Here is a 25,319-nt window from a genome sequence, read left to right as displayed (position 1 = left end):
ACTCTCTGCCACCCCCGGCTGACCTCAGTCTGTCAGTGTAGTTGAATGTCCCCTGGACTCCTGTAAACCCCGTCTATACCGTCTCCGTCCCTGGATCCCGACATCCTGTCTGATGCCTTGACCCTGGGCCGGGATTGCCAATGTAATGTCAACACGGTGCCCCACTCCGGTTCAGAGCGGTGATTCCTGGTCACATGGTCAGGGATTGAGGTGGAATTGAGAGGCTGATGTATCCCTCTTAGTCAGGGGCTCAACGTTAGCTTAGCCAGGACAATCGGGCTTTTCTGACCGCTCAGTGACTTGTGAAACATCTCCTCGGTGCGGTAACTGTGCTCAGTCGGGGCTGCATTCCTGCGTAATCGGGCCGCGGCTCTGTGTGTACTTTGCCCCGGAGAAATGGGCTTCGGTTCGCTGGCTGCTGTTTTCACAGCGGTGTGTGTGAGGTCACTGGGGGTCAGGCCACCGACGCAGCTTCCTCTCCAGACCGGGCCGGCGATCTGGTGAGCTGTGTGTGTGAACCGTCCCTATCCGCGGTATTTTTGGCTGGAATCGGAGATTTGAAAGGAGGCACAAAGTTTGTTGCGTCCCTCGCCGGTGGTGGGCCGCCGGGTTTCATTAGTTGTGGCCCCCGCCTGCTGGACCTGGGCACCAGAGCCTCGTCTGAGACACCGGTCGTTTGTGCTGTCAGGGAGCCGCGTGCCGCGCTGGCCTGGCCTGGCCTGTTTGCTTTTGGTAAGAGATAAGGAGCAAAAACACAAGGCGGCCGATCTGGTTGGGCACTGGAGACGACGCCCTCCGCCAGGGGTTGACATCTCCGTGTCGGGTCAGGTACATACAGATAATTATTTTAACGGAAATGGAAGAGATACCAAAAAAAATGCCATGACACACGCCTGGCCGTGGTCATAGTCAAGGCTGAGTGCCAGTCTGTCTCTCTCTCTCTCTCTCTCTCTCTTTAAAAAAAGCGTGTTACATGACATCTACAATGCAACACAGAGTGACACATCAGATCCTGATAATAACGCTCTGTCTCTCGCTCCTCTGCCCCGTGTCAGGAACCTGCTGTACGTTTACCCCCAGAGTCTGAACTTCAGCAGCCGGCAGGGCTCGGTGAGGAACATCGCAGTGAAGGTGCAGTTCATGGCGGGAGAGGACCCCAGCCAGGCCCTGCCGGTGAGGAACCCCCACCCCGTCCAGCATGAGGCGCCAGGAGGACACGGCTGGGGAGCGAGCCCGTCTGACCCGTGTCTGTTTCTCCCTCCATGATCCGCAGGTCATCTTCGGGAAGTCCAGCTGTGGAGAGTTCTTTAAAGAGGCCTACACTCCGGTCATCTACCACGACAAGTAAGTAGCAGCAGCTCGGGGAGGGCAGGGGGAGGGTCAGGCACTCCAGTGTCTTCTGCTGCCTTGTGGAGGGAAGTGTCGGCCTGCACTGAGCTGGTCCTGGCTGTCCCGCTGTCTCACTGTCCTGCTGTCTCACCGTCCCCTGTCCCCAGGTCTCCGGAGTTCTACGAGGAGGTGAAGATGAAGGTTCCTGCCAACCTGACGGACAACCACCACCTCCTCTTCACCTTCTACCACATCAGCTGCCAGCAGAAGCAGAACACACCGCTGGAGACACCCGTGGGATACACAGTGAGCCCCCTCCACATGCATGACAGACTGAGAGGGACAGGCTGAGAGAGGCCGAGAGAGATGGAGAGAGAGAGAGGGACAGGCTGAGAGAGAGAAACAGAGAGAGAGAGGGACAGACCAAGAGAGACAGAGACCGACAGAGAGCGAAACAGACAGAGAGAGAGAGAGAGACGGACAGACTGACACATGCACACAGAGACACACACACAGTGTCCGTCTGCCTTTGACCCCCTGTCCCTCCCGCAGTGGATCCCCCTGATGCAGCACGGCCGTCTCCGCACCGGCTCCTTCACTCTGCCCGTGTCTGTGGAGAAGCCCCCCCCAAGCTACTCGGTCCTCACTCCTGACGTAAGTCCCCAAACCAGAGCCCCCTCCGCCACCCCTAAACCCCTGATCCAGCTCTCCAGCCCACAGGGCACTGGTGTAACACTCGTCTCCCCCCCCCACCCTAGGTGCAGCTCCCGGGGATGAAGTGGGTGGACAACCACAAGGGCGTGTTCAACGTGGCGGTGATGGCGGCGTCGTCGGTGCACACACAGGTGGGTGGCCGCACCCCGGTCTCAGCCGTGTCCTAGTGATGTCATTATTATTACTATAATCAAACCAGAGGAGCTTTTCCAGATCAGCAGGGACACACGCACCCGGGGGGACAAATGGAAATTGGGCTTCAAGGCATTCAAGACAGAAAACGGGAGACACTTCTTCACACAGAGAGGCGTCACAATCTGAACAAACTCCCCAGCGATGTGGCTGAAGAGACAATTTGGGAACATTCAAAAACAGACTGGATAGGATCCTTGATCACTTAGTTATTAATGGACACCAAACCAGCACGATGGGGTGAATGGTCCCCTCTCGATTGGACACTGTCTTATGTTCTTCAATAAATTAAAATATATGAAGGTGTCAGTATTCAAACAATAATAACACTTTAAAATCAATCCTAAAAGAAACAGGTTGCCAGTGTAGGGATGCTAGTACAGGGGTAATATGTCCCGTTTTTTTTATCCTCCGCCCTGTAGGACCCCCAGCTGGACAAGTTCTTCACGCTGGCACACGTACTGGAGGAATACTCCTTCCCCTTCCGCCTGAAGGACGTCATCATCACCGAGTCCAACGTGGAGACGGAGCTGAAGGCCAGCATCGGGCAGCTGCGCTCCGCCCTGCTGGAGACCTGCGTGCGCTTCCTGCACCAGCTGCTCAACAAGCTCATCCTGCTGATCGTGCGGCCGCCCATCATCGCCGGCCAGATCGGTGAGAAGGGGAGGAGAGAGGAGGGGAGGGAGGTCAGAGAGAGAGGGGGAAGAGCTAGAGAGGAGGAGAGAGAGGGAGAGGGGATGGGTTGAACGGAGGAGCCGGGGAGATGGAGGGAAGTGTGACGGGAGTAGACAGAGGAGGGAGGGAGGGAGAGAAGGAGAGGGAGAGGGAGAAAGTGAAGGAAGTTGGACAGGAGGAGAGGGAGAGGGAGAAAGGAAGGGAAGTGTGACAGGACTAGACGGGAGGGAGGGAGAGAATGAGAGTCCGTGTCCGTGTCCGTGTCCGTGTCCACGTGTATCCGAGTCTGTGACGTAACCCGCCTCCTCCCCTCCTGTCCTCCCCGTCCTCCCGGCACCAGTCAACCTGGGCCGCGCCGCCTTCGAGGCCATGGCCCTGCTGGTCAACCAGATCCACAAGAACCTGGAGGGCAACCAGGACCAGCACAGCCGCAACAACCTGCTGGCCTCCTACATCTACTACTGCTTCCACCTGCCCACCCTGGACCCCAGCCCGCCCGGTCAGTGTCTCCCGGGGGTCCGTGGCCCTGGCGCCGGTCCTGGCGGGGGTAGACGTGTATTGTAGAGTGCACAACATGGGACACGCAGGAGGTGACCCAAAAGAGGATTAAACAACAAACACACTTTGTAGCCCATCTTCTAATCATCCCCCTGCATTAACTTGCCTCTCGCCACCCTTGTGTGTCCTCCTCCCCCCAGTCGCAGGAAGCCCCCCGTACGGGCTGCCCATCCAGTACGCCACCCTGTCCCGCGCCACGGGCCGCCCCAGCAGCCTCAACCTGTCCCGCTCCAAGAGCATCAGCAACAGCAACCCGGACCTGGCCAGCACGCCCACCTCCCCCGACGACGAGGTGCAGAAGATCATCGGCAACAAGGTACGGCACGCGGCCCGACTTCCCCCTGCCCCGGACCCGGCAGACGCGCGGGCTGAGATCCGTCCCAGCAGACGCGGGGTCAATGTGTGCAATTGGGGTTGCGGGCAATGCTTATTGAGTGTGTCTGTTTTCCATGTGTGTCGGGGTTCGGAGCTGGACTCACGCCGGCACAGCTTTCAGAGTCGGGGCTTTGAAACGTTCCTGTAAAAAAACAACGCAACCGTTCGACGGGGAAGAGCCCTAGACCCGAGGAGCATCTCTCTTCTATATGGCACACCAAAATATAATCCAGAGAGATCTCTAAATCATTTAGAGATATCTTCAAATGACTTCCTGTATGTTGGCTGAGATTATCACTTCCTGTTTCCTCATTCAGTTACATAGAAATGAATTAACAAGTAAACAGTGCTAGTCATGTGCAGATATCTCTAAATCACAGAGATCTGCACATCATTTAAGGATCTCTTATTTAAATGTATTTTTAAATATCTGCAAATGACGATCACTTCCTGTTCACTTGTTCATTAATTTCTGTAACTGAATGAGGAAACAGGAAGTGATAATCTCAGCCAACATACAGGAAGTGATAGTCAAAGATATCTGTAAATCATAGAGATCTGCACATCATTTAAAGATATCTAATTTAAATGTATTAAATAAGGAAAACAGGAAACCGGAAGTGATGATCTCAGCCAACATACAAGAAGTCATTTGAAGATCTGTAAATTATAATTTGGCTGGCCATGCTTCTGCCCGCCCGTTCTGCGATGGCGCTGCCCTGCTGTTTTGATCCCTCGCTCATCAGAAACTCTTCAGATCCGTGCTCTGAATCGGCTCTGTGGTGGTGTTGTTTTTGCGGTTTTGCCTCTCGCTCACCTATTAATGATTATACGCTGTTTGCAAGCCAATGAGACAAATCCCTGTTTACCTCTCTCTGTCTCTCTCTCTCCCTCTCTCCGCACCTCCCTCACTCCCTCCCGCGTCCCCACTCTGCTTACCTCCTCTCGTCCGTCCCTCTCTCCACCCCGCCTCGTCCCTCCTACCCGGTGGGGTGCTCTCCCTGTGGGGTGCAGGGGATCGATCGCTCTCACTCCTGGGTTAATTCTGCTTACGCCCCCGGGGGCCCCAAGGCCGTGCTGCGCAGGAATCACCCCAACTCCAGCTGCGACCTCAAGCAGGTGCTTTTCCTCTTCCTCTGCCCGGGGCTGTGGGGGGGTTTGTGTGTCCTGGTCAGATCTGAAACTTCACCTCGTTTGTGTGCGTGTTTGTCCGTGTGTCAGCGTGTGCGCCCGTGTCAGTTTGTGCGTGTGTCAGTGTTTGTCAGCATGCCCGCGTCTGTGTGCATGCGTGTCATTGTTCGTCAGCGTGCACGTGTGTGTCGGCGTGTGTGTACGCACGTCTGTGTGCGTGTTTGTCAACGTGCGTTTGGCAGTGTGTGACAGTGACCGTGTACGTGTGTGATGGAGATGGCTGCTCTCAGTGACCTTGGACCTGTGACCTTATTTTAACCCTTTATTGCCTGCAGCGCAAATGGTGGACGTTTGCGTTTGTGTATGAATTGGAAATATAAGTCAAGCAACAGAGGGTTAACACGCTGATCCGCTCGGCTCACTGGGAGGGGCTGCCTGTGGCACCATCTAGGGGTGTGGCCACGGATAAGGTCATGTGATCACCATCTGGACTGGACTGGACACGCGCGTGTAACTGCGTGTTGTCGTTGGCGGCAGTGTGTTCACACACACCGAGGGCCCGGCGCCTCGCAGCCCACGCTTCTGCCTCACCAATCACTCTCTCCGCGGCTGCATGCCTCTGCCTCTCTGCCATGCCATCTTTCCCAAGCACTTCTGCCCATTATAACCAGGAGAGCTCTGGTCTGTGCCGGTCAAGTCCAACAGGAGACCAGCAACACCGCCGACGGCGAGGAACATGCTGCGTTAGGGTCATTGCTGTCATCCCTGTGTCTCTCCTCCATCCTTTATCACCACCCCTCTCTCTCTCTCCCTCTCTCCACCACCTCCCCCCGCCCGCAGGCCGCAGAGCGCAGTCCTAACCGCATGTCTGCGTTTCTCGAGGGCTCCATGTTCTCGGCCTCTGGCCCGGCGAGACAGACGGCCCGCAAGGTACGGTACCGGCACTCTGAGCCTCTCGTGACGCTTCCAACTCGGGGGGCTTTGACTTCTCTAAAGGTGGCGGGAGATTTGGCAAAAAGACAACACCCGCCCGGAATCGCAGGGTTTGAGCTGGTGCGCGACGGTGAGAAACTGTAACCTGCTCTCCTCTCCTGTCCACACCTTTGGAAAAGCCAAACCCCGAGTGTCATCTCTTCCTCTTCTTCCTCACGAGAGCAAGACTCCACTGGCAGTGAGAGCCCCTGTGTGTGCGTGCGTGCGTGCGTGCGTGTGTGTATTGTGAACACAGCCTGATGGGGTTGTGTGGTTGTGTCCTGGTAAATAGAATATGTGTGCGTGTTCTTACCGACCGCTCCAGATCGCAGGTTTGTAAAGGGAGAGGGGGATGGGCAGGTATAGACAGTCTTTGGGTGGGTGGGGGTGTTGTAATGCAGTTACATACAATGCGGTTCCCCAGACCAGCTCTCACCGCACACGACCGCCCCTGCTTCCCGAGTCGTCCCGTCACTCCACCGGACTGCTAATCGTCTTAATTGCACCGTTCTCAGTTCAGGAACCGGTATACAGTTCCAGATTCCTGTAAGATTCCACAACACGACCAACACTAGACTTTTCAAGGTAAGGGGGGGAATAAACTAATAAACGGAGAGAAAGCAGCAGTGACTGGAATCGCCGGCTCAGACGTGGATCCGGTGGAGTCGTGGTGGAGGCTGGCGGTGTGGTGTCTGTGAGGGCTGTGTCGGGGACGGCCCTGCCTGGCTCCCGTCCTGACTGACTCTGTGTGTGTGCGTGTTTGTGTAGCTGCTGCACGAGGAACTCGCCCTGCAGTGGGTCGTGAGCACCAGCACCGTGCGAGAGGCCGCCCTGCAGCAGGCCTGGTTCTTCTTCCAGCTCATGGTGAGTCCATTAGCACCATTTTTGTGTGTACTATTTGGGTTTGTTATGTGTAAATATGTGCACCAATTCTGACGTTAAATTATATTCCAAGTTCAGTTTATTGTAATTTAAAGACACACTGGGTACAGGATCGCTTGAATTATTTTATTTAACAATGTGTCCCTTTCCCTTGGGGGTTGTATGGTGAGGTTTTCTGATCATGTGTCCGTCCCTCTGTGTCCGTCCCTCTGTCCATCCCTCAGGTGAAGAGCATGTCTCACCACCTGTACCTGAGCGACAAGCTGGAGGCGCCTCGCAAACTGCGCTTCCCCGACCGCTTCGTGGACGACATCGCCGCCCTGGTGGGGGCCATCAGCGCCGACATCGCCAGCCGTTACCACAAGGTAGGTCCGGCCCGGGGCGGGGAGAGCGAGAGAGAGATGAAGGGGCAGGAGGAGACGGAGAGCAACCCCAGGTTTCTTTGTCATTATCTTTCACTCCTCTTCTCTCGCTCTCTCTCTCTCTCTCCCAGGACGTGGAGCTCATCGAGCGCCTGAACAGCAGTCTGGCCTTCTTCCTCAACGACCTGCTCTCCCTGATGGACCGCGGCTTCGTCTTCAACCTCATACGCTCCTACTGCAAGCAGGTACTGCCCAGGGCCCGGCGCCGGTCCACACGGCACTGTGCATCTCTATAATTACCCTAATTAAATGTTTCCTCATCAAACTATTGGCAAATTAACACTTAATATCTATGTTAGTTACACAAATGGTTCTTGGACACACAGGCCAGTCTCAGAGCTCACTGAAATGGATGTAGGAGGTTCTGTCCAGGGTGTGTAAAGCCCGTTCTCTCTCTCCTGGGGTCCAGATTGGCAACAAGCTGCAGATGACGCAGAACCCCAATGCGCTGATCGCCCTGCGCATGGACTTCCTGCGCATCGTGTGCTGCCACGAGCATTACGTCACCCTGAACCTGCCCTGCAGCGCGCTGAGCCCCCCCGCCTCGCCCTCGCCCTCCATCTGCTCCGCCACCTCGCAGGTCAGCGCCGCCCCCGCCTCTCTCTCTCTCTCCCTCTCGCTCCACGCTGCGTCAGCTGTCCTCACCCGTCTTCTCTCTCGCTCCAGGGAAGTTGTCCTCGCCCACCTGCGACCTCTTGGGTGTCAGGCGCTCCCCCGGGTCTCTCCCTCCGCCTGCTTTCCCATTCCCCCCCTCTCTCTTGTCCTCTGTCTCACTCTACACTGGAGCTGTCCTCTTCTCTATGTCTGTCTGTCTGTCTCTCGCTTTTCTATCCTCACTGTTGGGCTTTTCTCTCCATCTCCCTCTCTGTCTCTGTCTCTCTTATTTCTCCCCTCTCTCTGTCCCTCTCTCTCACACAAACCTGCACACAAACACACAAACCGATTGCCCTCTGAGTTTATAATTAGAACTGAACTCTCTCTCTCTCTCTCGCTCCCTCTCTCGCTCCCTCTCTCCACAGAGCTCTGCGTTCTCCAGTCACTTGCAGGACCTGCGCATCGCCAGCATGTTCGAGCTCTCCGTACCCTTCCGCCAGCAGCACTTCCTGTCCGGCCTGCTGCTCACCGAGCTGGCCCTCATCCTGGAGCCGGACGGAGAGGGGTGAGTGCCCATCCTCTCCCTCCCCTCTCTCTCTCTCTCTCCCTCCCTCTCTCTTTCTCTCTCCCTCCCTCTCTCTTTCTCTCTCTCACCCTCTCTCTCTCTCTCTCTCCCTCCCTCTCTCTTTCTCTCTCCCTCCCTCTCTCTTTCTCTCTCTCACCCTCTCTCTCTCTCTCTCAGGGTCTTCTTCCTCCACAAGAAGGCGATCAGCACCGTGCACAATATGCTGTGCAGCCACGACTCGGACCCCCGCTACACCGACCCGCAGGTGCGCACCCACCTGGCCCAGCTCTACCTGCCCCTCATCGGCATCGTGATGGAGGCGCTGCCGCAGCTCTACGACTTCACAGGTGCGTGTCGTGTCCCCCGGGGGGGGGTCTGTGTCCCCCGGGCCGAACTCTGACTCTCCTCTCCCGTCCGTCCCTGTGCAGAGAGCGCCGCCCCCCGCGTGCGCCACGTCTCCGCGCTGGCCGACGAGGGCGACTCCGACAGCGCCGGCACCATCAGCCCCACTGTAGCCATGGCCATTGCCGGCTCGCCCCTGCCGCACTACAAGGTCAACCCCTTCCAGCTGCCCGCCGTGGTGAGGCCGCCGTGACATCACTCTCGCCACTGTGACATCACACACTCGCACCTTTGACTGCTGCAGCCCCCAGTTTGAGAACCTGTACACCAGATACAGCCCTCCTCTAGACTCCCAATTAAGATCCCAATAAATGAATTAATTAACGTCAGTAGCTACATCTTCCATATTGTAGTTCTATAGCCGATATCTTACAATTAGTCGATTCAAAACAGTGAACCCACAGAACATTTCGGAGCCTAGTGGCTAATTCATCCAGTTGATTGTTTAATTAGGCCAATTAAGGACCCAAGAACAAAGCCCACAAGAACACTGTGGCCCCCCAGGACTGGAGTCTGACACCCCTGGTCTAGAGAGTGTGAAGTTGTTTCAGGCCAGCAGGTGGCACTGTGCCCTCATCAGCATGATGCCGACTGACACTGTGTTTGTGTGTCAATGTCTGACCCCCAGGCCGGCCGTCAGAGCAGCGGTCTGTCCGCCGAGTCCAGCAGGAACCTCCTGATCTGCTTCCTGTGGGTGCTGAAGAACGCCGACAGCGATGTTCTGGAGCGCTGGTTCTCCGACCTGTCCGTGCCGCAGATCAACCGGCTGCTGGACCTGCTGCACTTGTGCCTGTCCTGCTTCGAGTACAAGGTATGGCCGCACCGGACCCACGCTGCGCCCCCGGGGTCCCGCTGTGTCTCTCTCTCTTCCATTCTGTTTTTGTTTTATCCCTTCGTCTGCTTTTCTCCCTTCTGTCTGCTTCTTGTTGAGAGTCAGCAGTGTGTTTGAACTCGGACATCGTGGTGCTTTCTGTCCATTCGGGGTCGACCTTGGATAGCCCAGCCCTGTGCCGGTCGGTCACCGTGTGTCTCTCGCTCTCTGATTGGTTCAGGGGAAGAAGGCCTTCGAGCGAATCAACAGCCTGACCTTCAAGAAGTCCCAGGACATGAAGGCCCGGCTGGAGGAAGCCATCCTGGGCACCATCGGGGCGCGGCAGGAGATGGTGCGCCGCAGCCGAGGTAACGGCACCGGCACCGGCACCGGTTACAGCATGTGTGCTGGGCGGCTTCGGCTCCCCGTGTGATTCTGGGCATGACAGTGGACACGTCTCTCAGGATCTCACCACTGTGCTTCTGTTTTCGTCTGTCCATGTGTCCGTGTCCGTGTCCCTGTGTGTGTCCATGTCCGTGTCCGTGTGTCCACAGAGAGGAGTCCCTATGGCAGTCAGGAGAACGTCCGCTGGAGGAAGAACGTCACGCACTGGAGGCAGAACACCGACCGAGTGGACAAGTAGGTGTCGTGTCTCAGAACCGTGCTGAACACGCCTCGCAGACCACAGTAACAACACAGTGTTTACAGTGAAACATTTATAGTGTAAACGGGGCTGGGAACGATTACACGATTATCATACGTCCACAATTAGATGCGTGTTAGACGGGGGGTTTAAAAATCGCTGAGACGGGCTGACCGGCGGCATCTCTCCCTCAGGACAAAGGCGGAGATGGAGCACGAGTCGGTGGTGGACGGGAACCTGGCCACGGAGGCCTCGCTGGTGGTCCTGGACACCCTGGAGATCATCGTGAAGGTAAGGACGGGCCGAGTGTTTGCAGCACGACCGCCCGGTCCACCTGGCCCAGAATACAGCGCATTGCCCGGCAGCGTCCACCCCGGTCCCGTTTATCATGGGCCTGTTCTCTGCAGATGCACATTCTCCCGATTTGTTGTTCGTCTGTTTATTTGTTTGCTGAGTCTGTGGTTTTGTTTGCTCAGTTCAGTAACCAGTGTCTCTATCTCTGTCCCTCTCCCTCTCTCTCTCTCTCTCTCGCCTTCTCTCTCCCTACTCTCCTGTCTGCCCCTCCCTGCCTCACACCCACCCCCCCGCTGTCTCAATCTCAGACGGTGCTGCTGTCAGAGACGAAGGAGAGCATTCTGGGAGGGGTCCTCAGGGTGCTGCTCCACAGCATGGCCTGCAACCAGAGCGCGCTGTTCCTGCAGCACTGCTTTGCCACACAGCGCGCCCTCGTCTTCAAGGTCCCGCCCCGTCACATACTCGCGGACACACGCCCACACGCATACACCCACACACACACACTCGGAGACAGAGAGACGCACAAACACACAGACACACACACTCAGTGTAAACGCAGGAGACTGTGTAGACCCTCCTATCGTACTTCCTATTCCCCCCTTCGGCACCATCTCCGAAGGCCACGTACATGCGTGTATTGTGGCCCGTGTCCGTAGCGGTCCCCTAACGCCCCCCCCTCCCCCCCATGTCCGTCCCGCCAGTTCCCGGAGATGCTGTTCGAGGAGGACACGGAGCTGTGTGCCGACCTGTGCCTGCGCCTCCTGCGCCACTGCAGCAGCAGCGTGGGGGCCGTCCGCAGCCACGCCAGCGCCTCGCTCTACCTGCTCATGAGGCAGAACTTCGAGATCGGCAACGTGAGTGGCATCGCCCATGAGATGCGGGAGGGAGTGAGACAGTGGGAGTGAGGGAGTGAGTTTGTGCGCGCCAGGGTCATGGTGGTTGCTCACTGGGGATCCCGTGTCTGTCCCTGTCCTGTGCAGAACTTCGCTCGTGTGAAGATGCAGGTGACCATGTCCCTGTCCTCTCTGGTGGGGACGTCTCAGAACTTCAACGAGGAGCACCTGCGCCGCTCACTCAAGACCATCCTGACCTACGCCGAGGACGACCTGGAGCTGCGCGACAGCCCCTTCCCCGAGCAGGTAAAGTCCCGCCCGCCCCGTCCCACCCGGGTCCATGTAGACCTTCCTACAACGCTTCCTGCAGATGTTGACCAGGAAACAATGCACACGTGTACCGGGACAGCCTGAGACCTGGCTCTGTGGGAGCGTCCGTTCCCCATGTGTTGACAAGGGTCTGTCCTTTAGGTCCAGGACCTGGTGTTCAACCTGCACATGATCCTCACGGACACGGTGAAGATGAAGGAGCACCAGGAGGACCCGGAGATGCTCATCGACCTCATGTACAGGTGAGAGAGAGAGGGACGGAGACGGACTGAGAGAGAGAGAGGGACGGAGACTGACTGAGAGAGACCGAACGAGAGCGAGAGAGCACCTCAGCCACAGGAGGTTGTGGCAACGGAGTGACGGCCAAGTAACATAAAATAATAATAAAAACTAAACATCGTGCATCAAAGAGGAAAAAGGTCTACAGAGCAGCACCAGCTGAACTCGTCCAGATCACAGCCCCGCAGACCCCCGCGCAGGGGCGGCTGTGATTCCTCTTCCATTAAAACAAACCCCCCGGGGCTGTGTGAGCACAAGCCCTTCACACGCGGTTATTTTCTGGCCATGTTTGTCCATTTGTCTCTAATTAGCAGCTCTTCCCAGCCTGAGCCGACTGGACTTAACAGACGGCAGCGTTCGCTCTCCCTGTGTCCTGGCTGGGGCTTGGTGGATCAGCCCTGACAAGCCGTGTCCTCAGCTGGTGGCTAAGCGGGGGGATTTTGGGGGCTTACCAGACCCCCTGCTGCACCGGCCAGATCAGTCAGGAGTGAATCTATCCTCCCCCCTGGAGAGATGGCCCAGATTGAGATAATTGTGCATTCCCTGGAGACCTGCCTGTGCAGAGGGGAGAGACACCCTACGGCCTTTGTCTCAGGGGTGTGAGGCGGGGGTCTCGGCTGGCTGTTGATGGGGGTGGAGGGGGTGGGGGGGTCTTTGTGATTCCCAGGAGAACAGCTGCTCTGGTCTCTTTATCATGAAATGGGTGGAAAGGATTGTTTAAGGGACTCGGTTATCTCGGCTCTAAGACTCACAAAAATTAAGGCTGTTTAGATTTGGGGACTAGCTGTGAAGGAGATGCGGGGAAGCCCGACCAGATCAGAGCTCTGTGTACAGGTGTGTGCGTGTGCGTGCGTGTGTGTGTGCGCGGATCTGCGTCTGTATTTGAGCCCGGCTGTCTCTCTCACCCCCTGGGGAGACCAATCCTGGCGTTTGTTTACTCCGATGTTTAAAGGGCTCTGGAAACACACCTGACGCTTCGCTCCGTTTGGCACGTCTTCACAGCCGGGCCGAGACGCGTCTGATGTTCTGGACGAAGCACGCCTGGTGCCAAGTGCCATGTGGAGGAACGGGGTGCCAGAACAGCTCAGCAACCTAATCGAGAACAGCCGTGTTGTTTATTTATCCCATCTGCCCTCCAGTAAAGCTCTTAAAAAAGTTTTCGCACGGCTCTGTTCTCACCGGGTTCCTCGTTTGATTCGGCAGGAATGGTTGACAGCTGTGTTGGTACAGAGGACGATGTGCCAAACTGCAGGCTGTAAAACCGACAGGCCGTGTCCAAAGCTCAGAGCAACGACACGGACACGCGTGTGTGGCAATCAATGCTCGGTCCCACGTGAGACGGGTCTCTACCTCGAATCACTCGTGTGTGTTTGCTGCCACTGTCTGCCCACCGTCTCTCCTGTGTCCCCGTCCCCCCAGGATTGCCAAGGGCTACCAGAACTCGCCGGACCTGCGGCTGACCTGGCTGCAGAACATGGCCGGGAAGCACTCGGAGCGCGGGAACCACGCCGAGGCGGCCCACTGCCTGGTGCACAGCGCCGCCCTGGTGGCCGAGTACCTCAACATGCTGGAGGACTGCCGCTACCTGCCCATCGGCTGCGTCACCTTCCAGGTCTGTGCCTGGAACACAGTCATCCACGTCTGATGAAACGTGCCCAGAGAAGGGACCGAACCCCGCAGAGACGCAACCCGATTCACGTCTTCTCTTCTGTACCGCAGAACATCTCGTCCAACGTGTTGGAGGAGTCGGCGGTGTCGGACGACATCCTGTCCCCCGAGGAGGAGGGCATCTGCGCCGGGAAGTACTTCACCGAGACGGGACTGATCGGGATGTTGGAGCAGGCTGCCGCCTCCTTCAACATGGTGAGTGCCGGGGTGGGGGGCTGCCGGGGAACGGACCGGGCGTCGCTGGGTCGAGCCACCGGGTTGAGCTTCTGAGAGGCTCCGTCCGGCATTGGCCGAAACCCTCTGCCCCCCTCAGTCGTGCCGCGCTCTGAGCCGCGTCTTTGGGAGCCGGTGTGGAACAGTTTTAAATACTTCAGACTCAGCCTATCTTATCCATTCGCTCGAGTGTACGGACCCCCACTGCGGTGTCGGTAACTAACAAGCGCGGCTACCACGGCCGACCACCACGTCCGGATTCCCGAGGCGTGGGGACAGGGCTCGACGTGACTGGGGTGGGTTCTGAGGTTTTTAAATTGACGAGCTGCACCTTGTTTAACCGCCACTCGAGCACAGACATTTTTGAGGTGATCACCAGATCACGGTTCCCTCTGGCTACATTTCGTTTATTGAAATCGAACCGCTGGCGTAGATACAAACATGAACCAATTGCCGATCGATAAATCTGTCAGATGGGTAGTAATGAGTCGAACGCTTCCACACGAGGTCCAAGAAACTGATCTATGACTGTTGGGATGATAAAGATTATGTGGTCAATCCTGTAGATCCCTCTGTTCCGCGTGTTTTTGATTTATCGAGATGGTTTAATCCGTGTCACCTGGGACTCTAACCGCTGGAGTGAGGATCTGCAACAGTGGGGACAGAAACCTGCCTCAGCATTTTAGGATTTTAAGTTTTTTATTTACGATGCACATTCCACTGCTGGTAAAGTCCTGATTGTGTGTTTTTTTCCCCCCCAGTCTGGTGATTCATAGTGGAAATGCATGACAGAAAAAATAAATGAACTCTCTCCCCCTCCCTCTCTGTATATATTTTAGTGTTTTTCAGTTTCTCGGTCTGGTGGGGGAATTAGAAGCAGGTAGATTTACCGCCTTCTGCCCCGGCAGCCGATACCAATTCAGACCAGGCCAAGACCGCCCGAGCTGAGCCCCGTCCCCTAGCCGAGTAGTGTCCCGTAATCGTGGATTAGATGGATATGTCCGGTTCGGTGTGTGCCAGTTACACGTGTATTGGGTCTGAATTGGGTTAAAAAGCAAGAGAGGGGAATAAACGAGCAGTACAAGAAATGAATCTATTAAAAGAAAAGAGAAAAAAAGAATGCACAGAAAATGGGAGGAATGTGGCGTTGACATGCGCCGAGCTTTGAACCGTGTTCTCCGAGTATCGCGTTTCCCTGTTCGACCCTCTCCCTGGCGCTGGCTTTACTGGCTCTGCAGCTGCGAGAAGGCCCTGTTTTTCCAAGCCGTGTTGTTTTTTTTTGCTGATCAAAATAAAAGTTGCGAATCTGCAGCTGCTGAACATCTGGGCCGGGACCCAGCTGGGCCCGAGCCGTGCCAGGGGGAAGGTGGAAAGAACAACAGACCCCAGACTCTCTCTGTGCGACACCGTACCAGGGCGTGGGGTTACAGGGCCTCACGTCTCTCGGTCCTGTGTGACGCTGCGCTCTCCCCCCCACGCAGGGAGCCATGTACGAGGCCGTCAACGAGGTCTACAAGATCCTGCTGCCCATCCACGAGGCCAACCGCGACTTCAAGAAGCTGGCGACCGTCCACGGCAAGCTGCAGGACGCCTTCAACAAGATCAACAACCAGGTACTGCCCAGGACCACGGGGTTCTCCAGGGGGACGGGGCGCCGCCTTTAAATTACCTCTGAGTCTTACCGTCCTATAGATGTCCAGCAAAGACGCCCCCTGTTCTGAGGCCTAGATACACCCGTCTAATCACAGTCACTGTAGTCAGAGACGGATTGTCTCCTGCATTTGCTGCGTTCAGTCTGTCTCTCTCCCTGTCTCTGTGTATGTCTCTCTCTCTCCGTCTCTCTCTGTCTCTCCCTGTCTGTCTCGCTCCGTCTCTCTGTCAATAGAGAGATGGACAGGGGGTCCCGCTCCATCCGTCCCCTCTCTTCCTGCAGCAGAAACTCTGCAGAGAGAGAGCGTCAGAAATGTGAAGTATGTAAACCCACAGAGAGTCTCTCCTTACACGGCCTAATGCCTCACATATGGCTGATTTTGGGATTTCAGCAGTTTTTTAGCACCCCCCCCCTTAAAAGCACACAGAGAAGAGACACACACACACTTTTGCGCAGCTGCACACACACACAAACCTCCTGGACTCGGGGTGTCGTCACTAACTCAGTGCGTCTGAAATATAATGTGAATACACAAGCGCCCCATTAACCGTAATGCTGGAGGGTCAGACTCCAGTCCTGGGGGGCCGCAGCATGTCTGCTGGTCAGTCCATGTCATTGTTTTCTCCAGTTGGCATCTCTAGGACTCTCTCATTTCAGTTTTACAGCTGTTCACTGAAAAATATGCTGCTTAGTCTGCAGCTTAGTGTGGAGAGGGGGCCACTTCAGTGTGTGTCTCTGTATCTCTGTAACTGTCTCTGTCTGTGTGTCTCTGTGTCTGTCCATCTCTGTCTCTCTGCCTCTGTCTGTGTGTGTGCGCGAGGATCTACCCTGCGTCTCCCGCCACGATGTTTTTGTAATCGCAATCTCAATCCCCCACTGATTCAAAGCGTCAGCACGTGCCAGATGCTTCTGGTTTCGGCAGGAGCCCCCGTGATGTCACGGACGCCGAATCTGAGCCGGACGGAGAGCCGGAGCCGTCTGACCTCTGGCACTCAAATCTCACGACCCGTTTAATTTAGGATGCAGTGACAGTCCGAACCTGTCAGAGGGAGACAGCAATCCGCAGGCCCTGATGTTTCGTGTTTCCTCCCCCTCCGTATTGAACATGTTTACCCGGTTCTTTGGCCCCGTGTCTGAGAGTCTGAAAGCTTTTCCGCCAGTGCGTTACGATGTGTGATTTGACTCTTTATATAGGGAGCTTTTCATATCCAGCCAAGTCGAAATAAATAAAAGGAATCAAGCGGTCTATAGATAGCTGCGGTGCTCTGTATCTGCTCGGGGCCCCAGACGGAATCAAAACCCCGTCCTGCCCGCGCATCCCCAAATTACTGCCTGCGCCGTCCGCGGCTTGATTTATTGTCCGGGGCCACGTTCCCCCGGCTCGTAAATAACAGGCAGAGTTTTTAATTAGCGACTGGTGGGTCGTGTGGAGTTTTCCTTTGGTCCCAGACGAGGTTTGGCAGCTGTGACCTGGCCGGGACGCTCCGGTCCTCGCCGGAGACCGTCCTCTCGCCCCACCTTCTGCCTGGGCCGGCGCTATCCGGCTAATTCACGTTCCCGGAGTGTTTTTTCTCTTCGTGTTACTTTCCCTCCCATTCTGTAATCCCTGTTTCATCTTCTCGCAGGTCTGGAGCTCGGCCCTTTCCCAAACACTGTCCCGGCCAACGCTGGGTCAATTTGCCCAGATTATCTGGTGAATTCGACTGTGATTAGTGGGATAACGTTGAATTTCCCGATCAGGGGAGCCCCGGATAATCGCACCGAAATCATATAGCGGTTGAATCGAGGGTGGAATCGAGAGGCGAGGAACTCTGTCCATCCTCCGTTAAAAGCTTCCAGGCCTCGACTCAAATCCCTTTCAAACATCTGATGCATTTCTGTATGTTAATAATCTCCTGTATGTAAGATGTCTCATCTTAACCCCTCTCCCTCTCTCTCTCCCTCTCTCTCTCTCCCTCCCTCCTCTGTCCTGGGTTTCCTTACAGAGTTCTGGCTGGGAGGTAGGCCCGAGTGTGTTTGTGTTGTTTTCCGTCAGCTTCCTGTCTGTGCGTCTTCCTCCAGATGTTTGTCCTCTGGCTCGCATCCTCGCGTTGCCTCGGGGGGTCGGCGGCCGTGGAGGGGTCACTGTCCTGCACTGTCTCGGGGTCCGGGTGTCAACAAGCCCCCCCCAAGAAATGAGAGAATGTGCGGAAGAAATAAATTATAAAGGTCGTAGCCCAAGACCGTCACACGTTTTGGCCCAATTGGACATTTGAAAAGGAGCTCTCAATACCATTCCATTCCAGTAGTGAGGTTTATGTCCCCTACCAGCCTGTCTTGGCAGCGTCCCGTGTCTTTGTGCATCTGGTTGGGGTTATATAGACCGTTTCTGGACTCCTGGAGAGTTTGCGACCCCCCGACGCCTGCATGCTGTGTCTCTTTCCCACGTCACTGACACTCACCCCCCAGTTGTCTCTTCCGCTAACCCGTTCTGTCCACACCTGGGACCGGATTCTAGACCTGTCCATCTCATCACGGTCCACGTTCCTCATTCGCTGTCCCCTGAACCGCACTGCACACTGACCTCAGAGGGTGCGTCATCTCTGGATCTCGGAGGCCTTTCCTGAACACGAGGGATCTCCGCCCCGCCCGCCGTCCAGAGGAGAACCCGTAAACGCCGCGCTCTCCCCCGTCCCGGGCCTGGTCCGGGGAAAGGGCCGAGGACGCCGGGCCTGTCATGGAAACCCTATCTTCAGTGTGTTTGTCTTTTCTATTTTAAGCCTCGCGTTCATGTCCCACTTACTCATCCTGAGAATGAAAAGAAGACACACAAAAAACACAGAGGGAAAAACAAATCGCTCCGTTTTCAGTTTCGCCGCTCGGAGGAATAAAAATAGCCGCGGAGTCTCTGTGAATGGCATCCTGCTCACTCCACCCCTCCCACCGTGGGTTCTGTCTTCAGCTGGCGCTGGACAGGACATCTCTTACATCAGGACACAATCGGAGAAGCAGACTGGGGTTTGGGTCACAGCTGGCCACTGTGCCGTGCTGTGCTGTGCCGTTTGTGCAGTGTGTGACCCGTTACAACGCAGCAGTGTGTCGTATTAACCCTGTGTGTCACCCTGTGTGTCCTGTGTGCAGTACTAACCCCATCACGCATGTGCAGTGTTACAGGAAGTGTGTTGGGGAGTGGGGGGGTGTGTTAATGCCTGTTTTCTTACTCTGCTGTCTCTCTCCACATGTCCTGCCCTCCTGCCTCCTGCTCACCGTTCACTCCTGGCCTGGTGCCGTCGTGGTAAGTCACCGCACTACTTCTTGTCCTGGTGTCATCTCGGGGTCCCTGACCCCAGCATGAGTGGGGCGACCTCAACGTTTGGAGTGGTTTTGAGGGAGGACCGGGACCTTAAAACAGGGTTTAGACCTCAGATCTGCACAGACCTATTGTGCCAGTGAGAGCTAGATTTTCACAGCAACCTCCAGCCAAGTCCAGCCAGCCCAGACTAGCCCAGACAAACCTAATCCAATCCAGACCAGACCAGCCCAGACCAGCCTAATCCAGTCCAATCCAGACCAGCCTAATCCAGACCAATCCAGACCTGACCGACCCAGACCAGTCCAGACCAATCCTCACCAGCCAGGCCTGTGCTAAAGGGAAAAGCAGCCAAGTGTGTTGTATTTGTCTTCCGATGGCAGGGATGATGAGAACTGAAAGCACTCGTCCCCGAATTCAGATTGTATTAATTTTGAAATGTTCCCCTCTGCTCGTGCCGGAGGGGAAAAGGGCCCCCGCCGGTTCAGAGACGGTGTCCGCAGGCGCAGAGAGACGTGTGTCTGTGTCTGTTGTCGTTTTGTCTCCCTCTCAGCGGGGGAGAGCGCTGAAGTAGGTCAGGCGCCCTGAAAGACCCACATGCTCTCTGCCGGGCGCACATAGAGTGCCACAACACACATACACACACACACACACACGTCCCCGGGCAGTCTGTCAGCAAACAAAATCCTGCCTCCCTCACCCCCCGCGGGAACCTTGACCTCGCTCTCTCCATTCTGTCTTGACCGTAGACTAAAATGAGCGCCCCTGTCCTAATTTTGTGTCCAGCGTACCCCAGCGCCCGAGAGATAAAAACCACAAATGTCGGCCTTCCCCTGTCCTCTGCGGGACACCGGGCCTCACCGCCGGAGAGCGAGCGTGTTAGTGCGTGCTCCCTGTTGTGTAGCTGGGGTCGTGCTGCGGTTGAATGATCTAAAGCGTTCCCTACAGATGGCAGTGCCACCCTGTCGAGGGCGCGGTGGATCACAGATCGAGCCGCGGGCCGGGCTTCAGTCTTGACGTAGCGCTGGTGTGACGCAGTATGTGAATAAGATCTATTTAGATTTGTTTCTTTCCTTTTCTTTTCTGTATTTATTTGCTCATTTAAACTTTGCTCTAAAAATAAGATGGAAAATATGCATAGAGCTGGTCTGGCCTGGGAGGATGTTATTGAAATCTGCCCCCGGGGATGCAAAGAAAAAACCAGTGCTGTCCGAACGCTGTGTTCTTGCTGTGTCCCCACTGTGTTTTGCTTCACTGCAATGCATCTTGGGAAATCCCTGCCGTTCTGCCGAGCTTTCTGTTGTTCTAAATTTTACGCTGTTCCCTCGCCCTCTGCAGGTTGTTTAGCGGATGTTCGGCACCTACTTCAGGGTGGGCTTCTACGGCTGCCGGTTCGGGGACCTCGACGAGCAGGAGTTTGTGTACAAGGAGCCGTCCATCACCAAGCTGGCGGAGATCTCTCACCGGCTGGAGGTACGGTGGCCTGGCGGGTCGCTGGGCGGGGCATCTGACACTGAGGGCGTGGCCTCCCAGCAGACAGGCAGAGCGACACACACACACACACACACAATTCCTTGTCACATAGCTGCCCCACGTAGCCCCTGTCTGTCTGAGCCCCCCCCGACTGTCTGTGTCGCAGGAGTTCTACTCGGAGCGCTTTGGAGACGACACGGTGGAGATCGTCAAGGACTCCAATCCGGTGGACAAGACCAAACTGGACCCCAATAAGGTGAGCGGCCGAGACCGGTTGGGGCGGGAATAATCCCTGCTCATGGCGTGGGCCCCTCGTGTCCCTCTCCCTGTGCCCCCCCGTCCCCCAAGCCAGCTGACCGTGCGATGCTCTCCCCCCCCAGGCCTACCTGCAGATCACCTACGTGGAGCCGTTCTTCGACACCTACGAGCTGAAGGAGCGCATCACCTACTTCGACAAGAACTACAACCTGCGCGCCTTCATGTACTGCACCCCCTTCACGCTGGACGGCCGGGCGCACGGCGAGCTCCACGAGCAGTACAAGCGCAAGAGCATCCTCACCACCTCGCACGCCTTCCCCTACATCAAGACCCGCATCAACGTGGTGCACAAGGAGGAGGTCAGCGCCGCCCGTCTGTCTGTTGAGCTCTCAATCCGGGGCCACAGCTCGGCTCCCACCCGCTGTAGAGAGCACGGGGGGCGGGGCGACAGTTGTCAAGGGGCGGTCTGCGCTGCGGCGGCTGTTTGTGTTGGTGCGGGAGGAGAGCAGCCAGGCTCGCGCGTCACGGCGTGCTTTCCTGACACGTCAGCTAGTGTCGGGGGCGGGGGGGCCCTGCTGTCAGTGTGACGTCGCTCTCAGCTGATGGGGAAGCTCTGTTGCCTCACAGGGGGTGGCAGGGCAAGAGTCACGCAAAAGCAAGTTACGACTTAGTATGAAAGACACGGATATAGACGGACGTTTGGCCAGCAGGAGCGGCGTGTGATCTGCATGTCTCTCTAGTGAAGCCGGCAGCCGTGTCTGAGCACCGCCCTGTCCTTCTCCTCAGATCATCCTGATCCCCATCGAGGTGGCCATCGAGGACATGCAGAAGAAGACGCAGGAGCTCGCCTTCGCCACGCACCAGGACCCTGCGGACGCCAAGATGCTGCAGATGGTGCTGCAGGGGAGCGTGGGCACCACCGTCAATCAGGTACAGTTCAGCCACGCACACACACGCGCGCACACACACACACACACACGCACAGACACGCACACAGACATACACACACACATCCCGTGTGGGGAGTGATCATGTGTGCATGTGTGTGTGGACCCCCACACCGGGACCGTGTGCGCAGCATCCCTCCCCGCCCCCCCATGCTTACGTGTGCCGTCTCCCAGGGTCCTCTGGAGGTGGCACAGGTCTTCCTGGCCGACATCCCCGACGACCCCAAGCTGTTCCGCCACCACAACAAGCTGAGGCTCTGCTTCAAGGACTTCACCAAGAGGTGAGCCGGGGTCCTGGGGCCCAAGCCAGTGGGGGGGAAACGCAAGCTGCGAGTGCGGTCTCGCCATAAGAACACAAGACAGTGTCCAATCGAGAGGAGGCCACTCGCCCCATCGTGCTCGTTTGATGTCCATTAATAACTGAGTGATCCAAGGATCCTATCCAGTCTGTTTTTGAATGTCCCCAAATCGTGTCCCTCCGCAGGTGTGAGGACGCTCTGCGTAAAAACAAGGTCCTGATCGGCCCCGACCAGAAGGAGTACCACCGCGAGATGGAGAGGAACTACCACCGCCTGAAGGAGGCGCTGCACCCCCTCATCAACCGCAAGATCCCCCAGCTCTACAAGCCACTGGTGCCGCACATCGCTCACCGGTGAGGAGGCAGGGCGCGCCGCGGGGCCCGTGTTCACTCCTGCAGGGCCTCGAAAAACAAAACGCCTACCGGCCGAGTGTCTCGGGGCTCCGGGCTCCCATTGCAGTTGTGAATGTAGTGAACACAGCCGGGCCGGAGTGTAAATACACACTGAGAGACGAGCTCGTTCCATCTACTTTAATTTGTGTTGTTGGTACATCTCTCCTTTGTCTAAAGCTTTTGAAGTTCTGCATTTTAATTCACTATTTCTCCCCCCCCCACAGGAACTCCTTCGGCCGCTCCAGTCTGCGGAAAGTGGAGGGCTGACGAAAGCGAAGGAACGGAGGACGGCGGCGCAGGCGGAAAAGAGACCTCATCCTCGTGTCTGACTGTGTGTTTTTTGTTTTTATTAGGTTGTTGCGTTGTGTTCTGTGTCTGACCGGTGTGCGGCCGGGGGGGGCGGCGCTCGTGCCTCTCGTCCTCCACTCCCAATTAGTTGAAAGTGCCTTCCTCACACGCCGACGGAGAGGAGGAGTGCCGGGGACCGAGCGCCTCGGTCTCGCCTCGGGAGTCGTCTTCTGACCCCTGGGCTTCGTCCGCCAAAGCGGGTCGTGCCACGCTTACAGAGGCTCCTCCCCCGGGCCCGAGCAGACCGATTCAGCCGGCCGAAGACCTGCGTTTCTGCTGATACCGAACCCCACTAATCAATAACCGACGCACTGCCGGCTCCACACCCACAACCAGTTCAGTGAAACCAATCGAGTCCACGCAGGCATTAGAATCGACGTAGGGCCCTTCATATTCTGGCACCGGGAGTCGGGTTTATACCTCCGGCTTCAGTAGTCTGGACTAGGAGACCGGCAGACGGGGACGAGTCTGAAAGCACACGACGCGTCCCTCCTCTGGACTGAGACCGCATCTAAACAACTCGGTCAAAAAAGCTCTGCTGCAGCGGTTGTTGTTTTTTCCCCGGCGGCTGGAGTCTGATGACGGGGGAGTGGGTCCGGGTCTGGGGGGCAGGAAGAGCAGCGACACGCCGGATCTGTGCGGCAAACCGAGATCTCCGCGTGTTATTTTGGAGAACTTAATCCAATCCTGTTTTTTTTTTTGTTTGTTTGTTTTTCTTCTCCCTTTTTGTCGTTGTCGTAAATCCTGCCGTCGCCAGAACCACAGCCAGTGACGACGCCTTCCCCGGCACTGCGTTTCTGCAAGTACATGAAATGTCACACCAGATCGGCCCCCCACCGGCGTTAAACGGGTCTGTGAACACGCTGGAGCGGCATAACTTGAGCAAATTCGGCAAAGGGAAGTCCAGACACGCTTCCGGATCGAACTAATCCCATATTCAAGGACGGGGGACGGATACCAGACTAGTTGGCAAGCCGTGATTTGGCTACGGCCTGGCAAACCTACCCCACCAAACCTGACTTGTCCGAGTCGAGCGGTTTATGGTGCCGGTGATTTCTACAAAGCCGCTCTGATCACGTGACCCGGACTTGACGCCCCATTCGAGCCCGGTGTCCATTTCCCCACCTCGGCTCTCTTTTCTGCCTCGCGGATTAGTCTAACGAGAGAAATCCGCACGATCCTCGCGCCGGCGTGGAAACTGCCAGCCGATCCGAAGTCACGCGTGCCTCAGCGCGTGTAGCAGTTGCGTGTTCCCAGCCCAGATGCACCCCCGGTCTCGACAGCAAACATCCCACTGATCTATATTCCATTCCAATCATGCTGGGAGCTGAAAGCCGACTCGATTACCCGTCACTTTGCCGATGCTCGCCCGCCTATCTGAACGGTCCCCCCGGCAGATACTCTTTACCACGCTGTCTGTCTGCACCGAGCAGGGCACTGAGGTGGGCTTGTCGAGTGCCACGCGTGTGGATGATCGATGGGGGGGGGAACCGTTGGATTACTCTCGCGGTTGGGGCTGCGCCTCCCTGGGCACACTTGTCTGTTGTGTTTTAAGCTATACTACTGGATACGTGAATTCCTAAACAACTGCTCTGTTTGTACTACTGTATGTCTCTCTTGGAAGAAGAAGGAAAAGAAGAAAAGGCTTTTTTAATTTATTCTTGAACGATGTAGCAGTTTCAGTGTAATTTTTACAGCTTTGTATTAAACTTTTTTTTCGGTTTGAACCCCCTGGTCTGTTTTCTCTTGTGGCGGGTTCTGTAAACATGCATATTGTGTATTTATCAATTGTTTTATTGTGTTATTGATTGAGGAAACGGCGCGTTATCAAGGAGCTGGTATCTAATAATAGACACACGAGCTGCCATTGTGTGAAGGCAGCAGGTAAGTTGGCATCCAAACCCAGGTAACTTGGCACCTGTCCGCCTGCCCGAAGTCACGCCAGTCGCAGCCCTCAGCGTCCCTCCGATGTAGATGATGAAACGGACAACTTACTCTGGGCGCACACAATCGATTGCTTTCTTGGTGAAATCCAGCTTCAGTAACTCATGGAGCGCTGAGGCTGGAATGGAAAGCGCAAAAGTGAAACGAGCCCCGCAGTCCTGAGGAGCTGCAGGGTGTCAGCCCAGCTCTGAGGCCTGGCCCGGCCGGGCCGTCCGCGTGACTGTCGACACACAGCAGGTTTCCTCTGAGTGAAATGGTCCAAACGCATTTCTCGGGCGGATTCCACATTTCTTTCTCCTCTAATAACCCTTGGCTTTTAACAGCTTCCTCTCCTTTTTTCTTTCTCTGTATTTCATCGGTGCTGCTGATAACGGGCTGGAGGAGGGAGTCTCTCTCTTAGTTTTTTTTTAGTGGTAACTTGTGTATTTTACTTCCCATAGTCATGCACTCCTGCCCATCTGGTTTGGGTTTGTGCAGATGAAAGAGGCAGTGCGTCAGCCCGACTCGGATGTCAGTGCCTCGTTTTTCTGAAGGCAGTAACAGCACTGGGGGACCCGCAGAAACTGGCCCTAATGATATTGTTAACATGCTTTCCAGCATCGGGCAGCCGGCTGACAGCTGACGAGTCGCAGCTCCCGCTTGGCTGCTCTTAAAGGACGCACTTCCTCGAGGACTTGATTCAAGTCAATGTGTCTAATTGATCAATTAATCAATCCATCAATCAAAACCAATATGGACTTTAAGACTTGACTGCACTGAAGAAAACGACAAGAAGAAGAAGAGTATTGCAGACTCTGTGATGTAATCTAATGCACAAGACTCCTTAAAGTCATTAA

The 25,319-nt window shown here is 56.1% G+C and overlaps 1 protein-coding gene across 4 annotated transcripts in view; it reads left to right on the top strand.

Moving 5' to 3' along the window:
- dock6 (dedicator of cytokinesis 6) overlaps positions 1 to 24,266 on the top strand; it is a 43,761-nt gene extending 19,495 nt beyond the window's left edge. The window contains exons 15-50 of one of the 4 annotated variants that reach the window (XM_066707884.1): positions 1,056 to 1,173; positions 1,274 to 1,344; positions 1,497 to 1,635; positions 1,882 to 1,983; positions 2,088 to 2,174; positions 2,658 to 2,889; positions 3,251 to 3,409; positions 3,609 to 3,784; positions 4,858 to 4,962; positions 5,815 to 5,904; positions 6,715 to 6,810; positions 7,053 to 7,193; positions 7,322 to 7,435; positions 7,660 to 7,830; positions 8,270 to 8,409; positions 8,587 to 8,756; positions 8,838 to 8,989; positions 9,440 to 9,622; positions 9,864 to 9,990; positions 10,177 to 10,261; positions 10,460 to 10,556; positions 10,868 to 11,002; positions 11,261 to 11,413; positions 11,540 to 11,698; positions 11,864 to 11,964; positions 13,421 to 13,613; positions 13,721 to 13,864; positions 15,364 to 15,495; positions 17,519 to 17,533; positions 20,170 to 20,295; positions 20,462 to 20,551; positions 20,676 to 20,912; positions 21,340 to 21,483; positions 21,675 to 21,781; positions 21,985 to 22,152; positions 22,416 to 24,266. In XM_066707884.1, the coding sequence (XP_066563981.1) occupies positions 1,056 to 1,173; positions 1,274 to 1,344; positions 1,497 to 1,635; positions 1,882 to 1,983; positions 2,088 to 2,174; positions 2,658 to 2,889; positions 3,251 to 3,409; positions 3,609 to 3,784; positions 4,858 to 4,962; positions 5,815 to 5,904; positions 6,715 to 6,810; positions 7,053 to 7,193; positions 7,322 to 7,435; positions 7,660 to 7,830; positions 8,270 to 8,409; positions 8,587 to 8,756; positions 8,838 to 8,989; positions 9,440 to 9,622; positions 9,864 to 9,990; positions 10,177 to 10,261; positions 10,460 to 10,556; positions 10,868 to 11,002; positions 11,261 to 11,413; positions 11,540 to 11,698; positions 11,864 to 11,964; positions 13,421 to 13,613; positions 13,721 to 13,864; positions 15,364 to 15,495; positions 17,519 to 17,533; positions 20,170 to 20,295; positions 20,462 to 20,551; positions 20,676 to 20,912; positions 21,340 to 21,483; positions 21,675 to 21,781; positions 21,985 to 22,152; positions 22,416 to 22,458 (4,702 nt within the window). In that variant the 3' untranslated portion in view covers positions 22,459 to 24,266. The remainder of the gene's footprint in view (positions 1 to 1,055; positions 1,174 to 1,273; positions 1,345 to 1,496; positions 1,636 to 1,881; positions 1,984 to 2,087; positions 2,175 to 2,657; positions 2,890 to 3,250; positions 3,410 to 3,608; positions 3,785 to 4,857; positions 4,963 to 5,814; positions 5,905 to 6,714; positions 6,811 to 7,052; positions 7,194 to 7,321; positions 7,436 to 7,659; positions 7,831 to 8,269; positions 8,410 to 8,586; positions 8,757 to 8,837; positions 8,990 to 9,439; positions 9,623 to 9,863; positions 9,991 to 10,176; positions 10,262 to 10,459; positions 10,557 to 10,867; positions 11,003 to 11,260; positions 11,414 to 11,539; positions 11,699 to 11,863; positions 11,965 to 13,420; positions 13,614 to 13,720; positions 13,865 to 15,363; positions 15,496 to 17,518; positions 17,534 to 20,169; positions 20,296 to 20,461; positions 20,552 to 20,675; positions 20,913 to 21,339; positions 21,484 to 21,674; positions 21,782 to 21,984; positions 22,153 to 22,415) is intronic. The other 3 variants (XM_066707888.1, XM_066707887.1, XM_066707885.1) reach the window with 3 other exon arrangements.
- Positions 24,267 to 25,319: the final 1,053 nt, after the last annotated feature.

Source organism: Amia ocellicauda, chromosome 7 (assembly GCF_036373705.1).
Source record: "Amia ocellicauda isolate fAmiCal2 chromosome 7, fAmiCal2.hap1, whole genome shotgun sequence".
Taxonomy (NCBI): domain Eukaryota; kingdom Metazoa; phylum Chordata; class Actinopteri; order Amiiformes; family Amiidae; genus Amia; species Amia ocellicauda.
Note: the sequence above shows the minus strand (reverse complement) of the source record. Positions and strands in the feature narration are given on the sequence as shown.